The sequence below is a fragment of the Schistocerca cancellata genome, chromosome 8 (genome assembly GCF_023864275.1).
Source record: "Schistocerca cancellata isolate TAMUIC-IGC-003103 chromosome 8, iqSchCanc2.1, whole genome shotgun sequence".
In the NCBI taxonomy this organism is placed as follows: domain Eukaryota; kingdom Metazoa; phylum Arthropoda; class Insecta; order Orthoptera; family Acrididae; genus Schistocerca; species Schistocerca cancellata.
The window spans coordinates 260,143,898-260,157,386 of record NC_064633.1 but is presented as its reverse complement, the minus strand read 5'-3'; the positions used below and the strand labels follow the sequence as shown (position 1 = coordinate 260,157,386).

Genomic DNA, 13,489 nt, shown 5'->3' with positions numbered 1-13,489 from the left:
TAGTCTGTATATGCTCCTGTGTACGCTTTACAACCCAATATCTAAAATACGAATCTCTGTGTTACTGTGACGTTGTTGTTGTTGTTGTTGTTGTTGTGGTCTTCAGTCCTGAGACTGGTTTGACGCAGCTCTCCGTGCTACTTTATCCTGTGCAAGCTTGTTCATCTCCCAGTACGTACTGCAACCTAAATCCTTCTGAATCTGCTTAGTGTATTCATCTCTTGGTGTCCCTCTACGATTTTTACCCTCCACGCTGCCCTCCAATACTAAACTGGTGATCCCTTGATGCCTCAGAACATGTCCTACCAACCGATCCCTTCAAGTCAAGTTGTGCCACAAACTTCTCTTCTCCCCAATCCTATTCAATATTTTCTCATTAGTTATGTGATCTACCCACCTAATCTTCAGCATTCTTCTGTAGCACCACATTTCGAAAGCTTCTATTCTCTTCTTGTCCAAACTATTTACCGTCCATGTTTCACTTCCATACATGGCTACACTCCATACAAATACTTTCAGAAACGACTTCCTGACATTTAAACCTGTACTCGATATTAACAAATTTCTCTTCTTCAGAAATGCTTTCCTTGCCATTGCCAGTTTACATTTTATATCCTCTCTATTTCGACCATAATCAGTTATTTTGCTCCCCAAATAGCAAAACTCCTTTACTACTTTAAGTGTCTCATTTCCTAATCTAATTCCCTCAGCATCACCCGAATTTATTTGACTACATTCCATTATCCTTGTTTTGCTTTTGTTGATGTTCATCTTATATCCTCCTTTCAAGACACTATCCATTCCGTTCAACTGCTCTTCCAAGTCCTTTGCTGTCTCTGACAGAATTACAATGTCATCGGTGAACCTCAAAGTTTTTATTTCTTCTCCATGGATTTTAATACCTACTCCGAATTTTTCTTTTGTTTCCTTTACTGCTTGCTCAATATTCATATTGAATAACATCGGGGATAGGCTACAACCCTGTCTCACTCCCTTCCCAACCACTGCTACCCATTCATGCCCCTCGACTCTTATAACTACCATCTGGCTTCTGTACAAATTGTAAATAGCTTTTCGCTCCCTGTATTTTACCCATATCACCTTCAAAATTTGAAAGAGAGTATTCCAGTCAACATCAAAAGCTTTCTCTAAGTCTACAAATGCTAGGAACGTAGGTTTGCCTTTCCTTAATCTAACTTCTAAGATAAGTCGTAGTGTCAGTATTGCCTCACGTGTTTCAATATTTCTACGGAATCCAAACTGATCTTCCCCGAGGTCGGCTTCTACTAGTTTTTCCATAAGTCTGTAAAGAATTCGTGTTAGTATTTTGCAGCAGTGACTTATTAAACTGATAGTTCGTTAGTTTTCACATCTGTCAACACCTGCTGTCTTTGGGATTGGTATTATGATATTCTTCTTGAAGTCTGAGGGTATTTCGCCTGTCTATTACATCTTGCTCACCAGATGGTAGAGTTTTGTCAGGACTGGCTCTCCCAAGGGTGTCAGTAGTTCTAATGGAATGATGTCTACTCCCGGAGCTTTGTTGCGACTCAGGTCTTTCAGTGCTCTGTGAAACTCTTCACGCAGTATCATATCTCCCATTTCATCTTCATCTACATCCTCTTCCTTTTCCATAATATTGTCCTCAAGAACATCGCCATTGTATAGACCCTCTCTATACTCCTTCCACATTTCTGCTTTCCCTCCTTTGCTTAGAACTGGGTTTCCATCGGAGCTCTTGACATCCATACAAGTGGCTCTCTTTTCTCCAAAGGTCTCTTTAATTTTCCTGTAGGCAGTACTATCTTACCCCTAGTGAAATAAGCCTCTACATCCTTACATTTGTCCTCTAGCCAATCGTGCTTAGCCATTTTGCACTTCCTGTCGATCTCATTTTTGAGACGTAATCCAGTTGAAATTTTCCCTTGTTTCCAGACCTTTTCAAAGCATACCTTTCCCTCCCCTGATTCTGTGACAGTTTACTCGCCTTTACTGCCTGAAATTTGTTGCAGAAATCTAGCAGACTTTCTTTTCTCTCATTAGTACTATCAAACCCGTTTACTCCAGTGACTCCTCCTTCTATTCTTTCCATAATTACAGATCTACAATAACCGTCATTAATGGATTTTCATCTCCCCTTCCATAGTGAATTACACATCAGACAACCTCATACCATTTTTATTTATCTCTACATCTTCTGACTGAGACATGGGCGTATACACCCGAACTATTTTTGTTGGCGTTGGTTTGCTTTTGATTGTGATGAGAAGTATCCTAGCACTTTTCAGACTCTTGCTTTCCTCTTGCCATGTCGTGTTACCCTTTCGTTGGTCTTTTAATCCTTTCTTCATGGTTAACTTCCCTTGCCTGTTGCCTCCCTGCCCTCCCTCCGCCTCCGCCTCCGCCCTCTCCCCCCCCCCCCCCCCGAAAAAAAGATTCGAATCAGTGAGTAATCCTGAATCTTTTGCGGTTGGAGAGATCACCAAGTTACTTATTCAGTTATAAATATCATATCATTGTGAAGAAACTTTATGTGCCCGTAATGATACGGTTTCCATTGCCTTCTGCATCGTCGTGTCATTGACTATCGGAGACTCTCCTAACTTTCAGAGTCAGTTTACCACTTCAAGGGCAGTAGTGTACGAACGCCGAGATGGTTTGTTTCAACAGCTGGTACTCGTACTCCTTCTACGTGACCACGACGTCGAGCAGACATTACGATGTAGACTCAAAGTTTTTATTTCAAGTACTGAACATTACTTCTACGAAAACAACAGTATTTACTAACGTCAGAGTTAAACTGAGTATTTGATTATATTACAGCCGTATTAGCCATGCACTCTTTTTCAAGCACTGATCATAGTAACCCACTTCGATCGGAGTCATAATTTCGGGCCACGAATGACGATGATATTCGCAGCTGTGGAGTGATAGGCAGTCGCATTCGATTTGCTAGATTAATGAATTGAACTATAAAACTTCGTATTTTTCTTATTTCAGGTTACGTGGGCATCACGCTGAACAGCGACTGGAACGAACCAGCCAGCAACTCAACCGAAGACATCGAAGCAGCCGAACGCGCCCTCCAGTTCCAGGTATTGTTCACTTTCAACGAAACGTCCTCTCAGAGAAGCGTCTCTTAATTCTAAACCTGTCAGAGACGCCGCGTTACTTCAGACTTGGTCTTTCGAACGGGAGTCAGTGGCGAGCAAACTGCTGCTATTATTCCATCTTTTTTTTTTTTTTCTTCCGCAGACAAGGAAGTTCTCATTGAGACGTATCATGTGTATTGCAAGTCCATTCCATTGCGTCTTTTGTCGTACCATTATTCCACGCAAGTCCATTTCCATTGTAACCATAGACCAGCTTTTGAAAATATGTTTCAATCATCCTGAACCAATATCACTACCTAAGAATTTAGAAGCTCGTCATTTATACGAGGACAGTATCTTGCTCTCGAAAGAACAGTTACTGTTGATGACCGTGCAGCTTTTCTTGGGAATAAATGATGACTAACTGACAACCTCAGCTGCCGACAGGCGTTGTTGGTATACCTCGATGTGGACAGCTGAAAATGTGTGCCCCGACCGGGACTCGAACCCGGGATCTCCTGCTTACATGGCAGACGCTCTATCCATCTGAGCCATCGAGGACACAGATGAATGGCGCGACTGCAGGGACTTATCCCTTGCACGTTTCCCGTGAGACTCACATTCCCAACTGTCCACAATTCTACATATGCATTGTACCTTATAGACATTCGTCCACCCACTCATCACTCGCGCACGCTTTGGCGATTCCCGTAAGAGTTTTGGCAACCTGTGCGCATTCGCACAGACGAAGGTCAATGGCTGGGTAGCCTTTAACTATATATACGAAGACAGTGGGTGGGCAAATGTCTATAAAGTACAATACATATGTAGAATTGTGGACAGTTGGGAATGTGAGTCTCACGGGAAGCGTGCAAGGGGTAAGTCCCTGCAGTCGCACTATTCATCTGTGTCCTCGGTGGCTCAGATGGATAGAGCGTCTGCCATGTAAGCAGGAGATCCCGGGTTCGAGTCCCGGTCGGGGCACACATTTTCAGCTGTCCACATCGAGGTATATCAACAACGCCTGTCGGCAGCAGAGGTTGTCAATTACTCATCATTTAGCTTGTCATATGTCTCCGTAATACCAATCACGTTAAAATTAAGGAGAAAGGCATTACGACTTGTTAACACAACGATTACCAAGCATCATCTGAACGTAACTGGGCTCTTTGGAATCTGGTGTAACTCTACATTTCCTGTGTATCGTAGAGTTAGAAACCAGAGGCACGTCATTAATGAGGGTGGTGACGTAAGCGGCACATCAAGTGATACCTTCCCATCTCATTTTTCAAATTTAGAAGGAAAATTACACATAAATGCTGATACGTTACGTATCTAAAGAGAAACAGAGACTTTTTGAATAATCCACTGTCTGTAACACGTGATGATATTTTATTTATTTGTTTGTTTCAGGAAGATAGTGGATCATAACCCCGCAATTACTGTTAATATATGGCTAAACTCGAGTGTTTAAATACTATTCACGTTTCGTTATGATATCATGTGAGTAACAATTAGACGTTACGGATGTACAACACAGTTTAAATATAAGGTTGAACGTCTATTTTGTATCAGGACCAGTAACGCAATTCTGTACTGTGAAGCAAATTATTCTTTACTTATCTGAGGACTGCGCAAGTGAATCACTCATGCGCAAGTGAATCACTCAAACTATAATTCAGCCTAACCTAGGAGTAGGTTTTTAGTTTGCTAGTTTAGCTATTCTTAATTATTAGCAACCAATGCTGTACAATCACAATAAAGTCATGAAATGTATATCACTCATTTATTAGAGCATGTTACGCGTTTCGGGATTACGCCCATCTTCAGACATCACAAACTTTAACTTCTTCCTAACCAACCAGGTTTACAGCCTTGACCACTCAAATAAAGTGTCGAATAACATATGACTGCGAGACAAGCGTGTGAATCGTACACTGTGGCTTTGGACAGAAGTGTAGTGGCATTTAGTGCAATTGTGACATCGTTAACCCACCGTACAGCTCACATAGAATTCTAAGTTCCGGCCTTTTTTCTTAGTACGTGTCGACACCTTGCTATCTGAAGCGTCTCCGAGCCCGAGGATGATGTTTCAGGGCTCCACGCTTTTGCAGTATTACAGAGGAAGGCAGTAGGCGCCTTTGAGCCGAATTTCAAACCTCTGTGACGTAGTGAACCTTCAGTTGTGTCCCACAGAATACATCCAGAAAATGAATTGATCGCCCGGTACATTACAGCTGCAGATAAACTGTGGCACCAATACACGTGGTAATGTATAATGCATTTGTGTCTTTGCTCCTCAGGTTGGACTCTACGCTCACCCCATCTTCACCGAGGAGGGCGACTACCCTCCAGTGATGCGGGAGCGTGTGGACGCCAACAGCGCCGCAGAGGGAAGACCACGCTCCAGGCTGCCTTCCTTCACCAGTGACGAAGTGGCCTACATCAAGGGTTAGTTACTTAATTACCTAGTTACATGTTCCACATATGACTAGAACGAATTTTTTTGTCGAAAAGATATGCAATGAGTAGATTCACAGAATGTGCGTAGAAGATCAGTTTCGGTTAATGGTTACATGCTGCCCGTTTACGTATTCCACCATGGCATACTGGCCTAAATTTAGCGATAGTGAACTGATTGTTTTTGAGTCACAATCGTGCAAGTACACGCAGCACTAGCTTTTTTTACAGGATATTAGTTCCTAAAAAACAACTGGATCATGGAAGAGGGAGACTTCACCTGAGGAAATGATACTTGGTTAGATTTAAGACTTGCTGTGCCAACTGTTACATATTCCATGAAGTTACTGTTACATATTCCATGAAGACATGAGTTTGTCACATAAACTGAAAATAAAAAATTAAGATCTCCAGCCAACTGAAGTCTTGAACCACAGACCTCTCGTTCCGCAGCTGCTCACGCTAACCACGGAACCACGGCGCTACTGAGCCCAGACTTTCCTTGATATTGCATACCTCCCGCATGGACTACTCAGTTTGTATATTTTGCTTATTTTTTCGTAGTTACACACAACTTCTTCCTGTTTTCTCGATTGATCTGTGTTCAGTTTTTCAAGGCCTATCCACTGTGCCAACTTATAACTAAATCTGAGAGGGCTGCGATGGGGAGGTTCCCTTGTTAGCCAAAAAGAACTGGCTGAAAAATCTTCTTTTACTTCAGGTGAGAAGTGAAACTGAATGCTAACCGAATTTTCCATGTAATTTTTGAGGTTTTCTCCTTTTGCGTATTACTTCTCACCTACTCCAAAGTTCCGACTATCTCTTTCCCCACTCAACATATCTAATTCACAATATGCCACTTATAATTCTGCCTGAAGGGCACTAGACTTTCTTCCCTTTTCCACAGTTTTTTTTGCGTCAACTACATAATTCACAAATCCATAGAAGATCCTCATGTGACACTTCATTGGTTTCACCCCAGTCAAACATTAACCCACTACGCTGACACATTTGTCCCATACCAACTAACCTACGACAAAATCCACAGCTATCACAAATTATGCAACACTTACAGCAAATTAAACTATATCAAAAAATACTTCATAAAAAGATATTCAGGCTAATTCAGACTAACATACTACATGTCGTTCTGAGAGCGCAAGTTGCTCGGATACTTTATCAGGACCACTAAAAGCTAGTGTCACTGTGGCACGAAAAAAGCATGATGTAAATAACTTACACAGTATTTTATACGCTGCCTGTTATTACGGATTTATCTCCCATATGCGTCAGAATTCTTCTTGTATTTTGGAAAACGAGCACATTGTGAAGAGTCAGTAATAGTAATATTTTCCAGGAACATCGGATTTCTTCGGTATCAACCATTACACTTCGGTACTCACGGCATCAGGTGACGCTGGAACCATACCGTCAAAGGACCACGATGCTGGCGTCATCAACTACGGCGACGACTCTTACCCTCACGGCGCTTCTAGCTGGCTCAGGGTAAGACATCTTCAACGATGAGTTGTTGTACATTTTGCTTCGTTACATGGAAAGTGAGCCCTTCATGTTTCTATGTCTCGACCGATGGATTCTTTGGTGTCATGGAAAACATTTAATAACTGTGATCCTAGTATTCAATTCGCAAAGAAAGTCAGTGGCGAATGGCACTGCAGTTGTCTTAAAAAGAAGGATTTGCAGTAATATTACATTTTCTTCTTGTTTCCTTTTATAACACTACTAATTTTACTTATTTCTTTATTAATATTGTATATATGTATTTATTTAGTTTCGAGAAAAGGAGGATTTTGAGTTAGCGCTAGCATAATGTTTACCGAGATGAGTTAGTATGTGGAAGAAAATTTAGATTGGTTTTTTCAGAAAATATAATTTCAGCATTCACCTTAATCGACTTAGGAAAAACAATAGAAAAATTATATTTGGATTGAGCGGTATCAGACATCGCCTGCGGGTAGAATAGCGACCTTAAGAAATACAGTTGTGGGGTAGCTACAAGCCGCTTACAGTTTTCTTTTTTTTACCAGTCTGTTTCATCAGACGTGAATATCTTCAGCAATGTAGCAGCCAACGGCCACGCGCTAAATTTGCCTTTTTATGCAAAGCGGAAGCGTCAGATATTTTTACACAGCCAAACGCTTACAACGTGTGGCCGTGGCTGCTAAATTTGTGAAGATGCTCCCATCTGATGAGCGAAACAGGTAATAATGAGGTGTGTGTGTTTTGTGGCTGCTACACAATTTCATTTTAAATCTTGATTACCGAACGTGGAGATCAGTCCTCCTCTCCCGGAATGTGAGTTCATTGTACAATGTTGAGTTATTTGGTCACTACATTCACTATTATGCCTATTTATAGTTGATACAATCGCATAGGCGAAATGATTTTCACTCGCTTTCTCGTATTCACCTGTGTCACAGGTATATATATATATATATATATATATATATATATATATATATATATATCTAACAGTTTCTTTCTTCCTTCGAGTGCGTCCTTGATTAGTCAGCTTCTTCCATCTAGCTTTCTTCTGCATTGCTGCCATGCACTTCTACTGTTGTATCGTCATTGTCATTCGGTAGCAACTGTTCCTCGTAAAGGGCGATCAAAAAGTTTTCATTTGAGGGCGTTGCTATGGTGCATATTCAATGTATCGCAACTCCGGTGAGGGTGAATAAGCATCGACATGTAGCCAAAGGATCAGTGTGGTATTCGAGTCTTCCCGAGGTGTGTGCAGTCAACTTGGCAGTGTGAACAAGGAGCAACATGCTGCTTTCTTTTCTTAGCTGCCTAAGAACAAACCCCGATAGACAAGCACCGGGCAATGGAGAACGTCTATGGGGCAGCATGTCTGTCGGAATCACCGTTGTGGAATGGTACGTCAAGTTCGTTGTTGATCACGATTCGACACAAGACTCTGGTCGATATGAGAGGCTAATGCTCGAATGTCTACCGTCCGTGCACACTGTAAAACAGCTATACAATTAGAATACCATTTACGTAAAATACAACTGTCAAACAAAAATAAACTTTACATGGGACTGAGGTGCTTCCTCAGTTCCAGAACGGAATATTTTACTTCCATCTTATTGCCCAGTTGGGAGGGGATGTTCATCATCCATATGCCTTTACAAGGAGCATGGTTTCACTGATGGTGTGGCTCATCTCGGCCGAGATATGACTTTAATTTGCCGCTTAAGCAGCGTACCAGGAATAGAGCTTCCACCATTCACAATGCTGCCGACTTTACACAGACTGAAGTTATTTCAGTCGTATGTACGCCTGATGAAAAACTGTGAAAAACCCGGAAGATATTGTCGGATGACAATGTAACATCGTACTCCTACACATCATTGGCGGTTATATAACTGATTAGATTTACAATTCTCTGTGGCAGCTAGAAGGACCATCAAGTGTTGTTCATGTTTAGTGTTGTTACCATGCCTGTCAGGGTATGTTAAGGGCGTGAACAGCAAGAAACGTCGGATGGACACTGTGAAGGAGACGGAGATGATGCAGACGTTTGTGAGAGAGCCTCAAAAATGCAGACAGTTTGTAATGGTCATCAATATGAATCTCCATTTCATCGGCTTGTCGAACTGTGCAGTATCCATATTTGTCGGCCGCCACGGTTCCGGGTGAACATAACTGAACACCACAAGGATCGCCATATTGGCGCCAAGCACATTGCAGCCCCTTCGTATGTGACCCAGCAACAATCTGTGTCATCCCGCACCACTAAGCCAGTAGGAGCCAGAGTGAAAAATTATTGTCCCATGAATATGTTGCTTTATCACCACAACACTTACTGCTGTATTTTGGGTGCTCCCCTGAATGTGAAGTATGGACTGCTGACGATCAGAGCCCATTGACTGGGAAAATTACACGTTTATCACAGGGGACAGAAGCAAGGACTCATGTGAAGTTATTTTAGGAGCGCTCTGAACATACAACCTTGAGCAATTGGTTAGAAAACCAACTCGAGGTGCGAACATATTAGATATCTTGGCGACAAACAGACCCGATCTTTTTGAGGAAGTTAATCTAGAAGAAGGTATTAGCGACCATAAAATCGTTGTGGCTTCTACGTCAGCGGAAGTTGCAAAAAAAAAAAAAAACCAAAGAAATAGCGTAGAGTTTTCTTGTTTGGGAAAGCCATTAATGAATATCTTGATAGTCAGCTCCAAGCATTCAAAGCGGATACAAAGATATTGAGCTTCTTTCGTCGGAATTTAAAGGTATTATTCACCACGTACTAGAGAAATATGTGCCTAGCAAAAATATAGGGGAGGGAAAGGATCCACCTTGGTTCAACAAACATAGTAGGAAGTTGCTGAGAAAGCAGAGAATTTTGCATAGTGGTTTTAAATTTAGTCACTGCCCCACTGACAATCAGAAGTTACGCGAAATGAAAGCATGTGTCAAAAGGTCAAGGAAAGATTCTTTTAACGGATTTGAAAGCAATATTTTATCTGTAGATTCTGAAAGTATCCCCAAAATCTTTTGGTCGTACGTAAAATCAATGGATGCTACAAGTAATTCAATACCTTTTCTTCCTGACAGTACGGGTAATGTAACGGATGATGATAAATTCTAAACCTAGCTTTCAAAACTCGTTTACGGTAGAGGACAGCAACACCATTCCTTCTTTGAATTATCGAACAAACGCAAGGATGGCTTACATAGTGTTTAGTGTATGTGGGATTGTAAAACAATTAAGATCCTTAGACACCAGGAAGGCCCAGACGGTGTGCCCGTAAGATTATATGTTGACTATGCTACAAATATAGCACCATTCTTACCCATCATCTATCAAAGATCATTGGAACATCCGAAAGTTCCACGGGACTGGAAGAAGGCCCAGGTCATAGCAATCTATAAAAATGATATAAAATCGGATGCACATTATTACCGGCTAATTTCACTGACATCGATTTGTTGTAGAATCATGGAACATTTTTTGTGTTCAGATATAATGACATTCCTAGACTCTGAGAAGCTCATCTGCAGAAACCAGCACGGTTTTAGGAAACAGCGGCCATGCGAGACACAGTTGGTCTTCTTTGTACAAGATATACAACAGTACAAAATAGATACACCGTCTTTGGAAGCAGTATTATCCGACAAGTATCTGGGTGTGACTATTCGAAATGATCTCAAATGGAACGATCAGATTACGTAAATAACGGGTAAGGCGAACTCTAGATTGCGGTGTATTGGTAGAATCCTGAAGCGATGCAATCCGTCAGCAAAGGAAATTACTTACAATACTGTAGTTCGTCCAGTCTTAGAGTATTGTTCTTCTGTATGGGACCATTACCAGTTGGGTCTGATACAAGAGATTGAGAAGGTCCAAAGAAGAGTGGCAAGATTCGTGACTGGTACATTTAGCCATCGCGAGAGCGTTCCAAATGCCATAGGAAGTCTGAAGTGGAACACACTTGCAGATAGACGACACGCTAATCGGAAGGGGCTGCTCACTAAATTCCAAATTTCTATCTTCGCCGAAGATGTAGAGCTTATATTATTACCATCAACTTTCAAATCGCGCAATGATCACCAGTCAAAGATAAGGGAACTTACAGCTCATACTGAGACTTTCAACAGTCGTTTTTCCCTCGAGCGATCCGCGAGTCGAACAGAGGGGTGCAAATATGACTTGGGCGTGAATAGTGCCCTCTGCCGCACACCGCTTGGTGGCTAGCGGAGTATATATGTAGATGCAGACGTAGATGTATAGTGGTCAGCAATGAATAATAGTTCAACAGCACCCCACCTGACCATCGTCGACGAGTATGGCGGCGGCCTGGGGATAGGCCCCATTATTCCAATATTTTGAAGAGCACAGCGGTTATACTCCTGGCCTCATGGTTTGGGACACCATCGGATATGACTTAAGGTCATGACTGACACCGATTGAGGGAAATATGAAGGCACAGGAGTAAGTCATGATATCCCGAGTCCTCATGCATTACCTCTCAAGTGACAGTACCGTGGTGCCATTTTTCAGCATGACAATACTCTTACACACATGGCATGTGTCACTATGATGTGTGTGTGTGTAGTTGGGTCAACCCGTGGCTAACGAGATCTCCAGATCCATCCATTACAAAACGCGCGTGGCACCAGCCAACTTGTAGCAGAAGAGGATGCGACGGCTATGTGACACTCTTCCCAACCGAATCAGTGCATGTGTGAAGAAAAAGACGGGGTGCCACGTCTTATCGACAAGCGGAGTCATAGTTCAATTTTCTTTTAAATTTTTATGAGTATAGTAATCAAATCGTGACATACCCTCACAACATATGCAATTTAATTTCCTCCTCCCCCGGGCCGGCCGGTGTGGCCGACCGGTTCTAGGCGCTACAGTCTGGAACCGCGCGACCGCCACGGTCGCAGGTTCGAATCCTGCCCCTGGCATGGATGTGTGTGATGTCCTTAGGTTAGTTCGGTTTAAGTAGTTCTAAGTCTAGTGGACTGATGACCTCAGATGTTAAGTCCCATAGTGCTAAGAGTCATTTGAACCATTTTCCTCCCCCGGCTTCTCTTTTTTGTCAGGTGCTATACGTCTTAAATCGTGCAAGTAGGCAGAGGGAAGTGTTTCTTTGATGAACATAGCTACGAATCGTCTCTCGTATTTTACATTCCCTTAGAAGGTCCTGGTTTCTTCCAAATTTTAGTGAATATACGTTCCCCGCAAGAAACAGTAGGGTTTCGTTTTCATTCAGTTGTTCCAGGAAATAGTCGCAAGATATACGAAGGAGTAATGAAAATTAATACCTCCCTATTTATTATGTGTAATGTTTTAAAGCTATTTGAGTACAATAAACGTTATTAACATTCTACTCCTTTATTCTTCGTGTATGTATGTTTGTAGCCCGGGGACTGGGTGTTTCTGTTGTCCTCATCATTTCATCATCGTCATCGTCATCATTCGTGACAGTGGCTGTATTGGATAGTGTATAAATTGGACTGTGTAAAAATTGGGACTTTGTACGGGCGCTGGTGACAGCGCATTTGAGCGCCCTACAAACCAAACATCATCATCACCATCCAATCCTAGTTACGTACGCCACGTTTACATGAGTTACACTTATTCCTCCTAGATATGCCTCATTATTGTACGTATGGTTACATACACATATTCTATATCACTCCTCTTCCAATAGTCTCGAAACTAGCGAACCAGACTGACTTCTTACTAGAAGTGTGACTTTCTTCATTTTTTGAGCGAAAGCTGTTTTAATCCTTTTATTTCTTCAACAGGTAGTCCCCTGGGGATTCCGTAAACTTCTGAACTGGATTGCTGTTTCATACCCAGAATACCCAATATTTGTGACGGAGAACGGCTACTCAGACTGGGGTGAGCTGGATGACAAAAATCGTACCAACTATTACACGGTGAGTATGTAACTGTTACTGCGCTTGCGTAATCTCAGATGACACTTCTGCAGGCGTTCACATGAAGATAAGACGTATGAAACTATTGCTCTGTCGCCAGATCTGCTTAAAGGCTGAAGAATTATGTCAATCGTGGATGAATACCTTCCTGATGCACGGCCGTTAAGTTTGGAGGCGTTGTAGTACCAGTTTTTCTATCGTTAAAACCAAATTTCTTCTAGTACCTGTGCTAATATGTAAAAATGGTGTGGTGGTGTACATGCGTGCACACATACGTGTGTGTGTGTGTTTAATTCATTGACACATATACAACTGAGCTGATAGTGGTGAACGTGGCAAATAGGTCTGGCAGGTGCACAGATATTTTAATTGTAGTAAAAAAATATTGTCAGTACTACTACACTACTGGCCTTTAAAATAGCTACACCACGAAGATGACGTGCTACAGACGCGAAATTTAACCGACAGGAAGAAGATGCTGTGATATGCAAATGATTAACTTTTCAGAGCAT

At 41.9% G+C, this 13,489-nt stretch overlaps 1 protein-coding gene and 2 non-coding genes across 3 annotated transcripts in view; 2 read left to right on the top strand and 1 right to left on the bottom strand.

The window, feature by feature from the left end:
- Positions 1 to 13,489, top strand: part of LOC126094777 (myrosinase 1-like) — a 74,562-nt gene that overhangs the window by 44,305 nt on the left and 16,768 nt on the right. The window contains exons 6-9 of the mRNA XM_049909333.1: positions 3,001 to 3,095; positions 5,396 to 5,543; positions 6,910 to 7,058; positions 12,843 to 12,977. Coding sequence (XP_049765290.1) covers positions 3,001 to 3,095; positions 5,396 to 5,543; positions 6,910 to 7,058; positions 12,843 to 12,977 — 527 coding nt within the window. The remainder of the gene's footprint in view (positions 1 to 3,000; positions 3,096 to 5,395; positions 5,544 to 6,909; positions 7,059 to 12,842; positions 12,978 to 13,489) is intronic.
- Positions 3,580 to 3,653, bottom strand: Trnat-ugu (transfer RNA threonine (anticodon UGU)). The gene has a single exon. It is a non-coding gene; the product is annotated as a tRNA-Thr (tRNA).
- Trnat-ugu (transfer RNA threonine (anticodon UGU)) lies at positions 4,003 to 4,076 on the top strand. The gene has a single exon. It is a non-coding gene; the product is annotated as a tRNA-Thr (tRNA).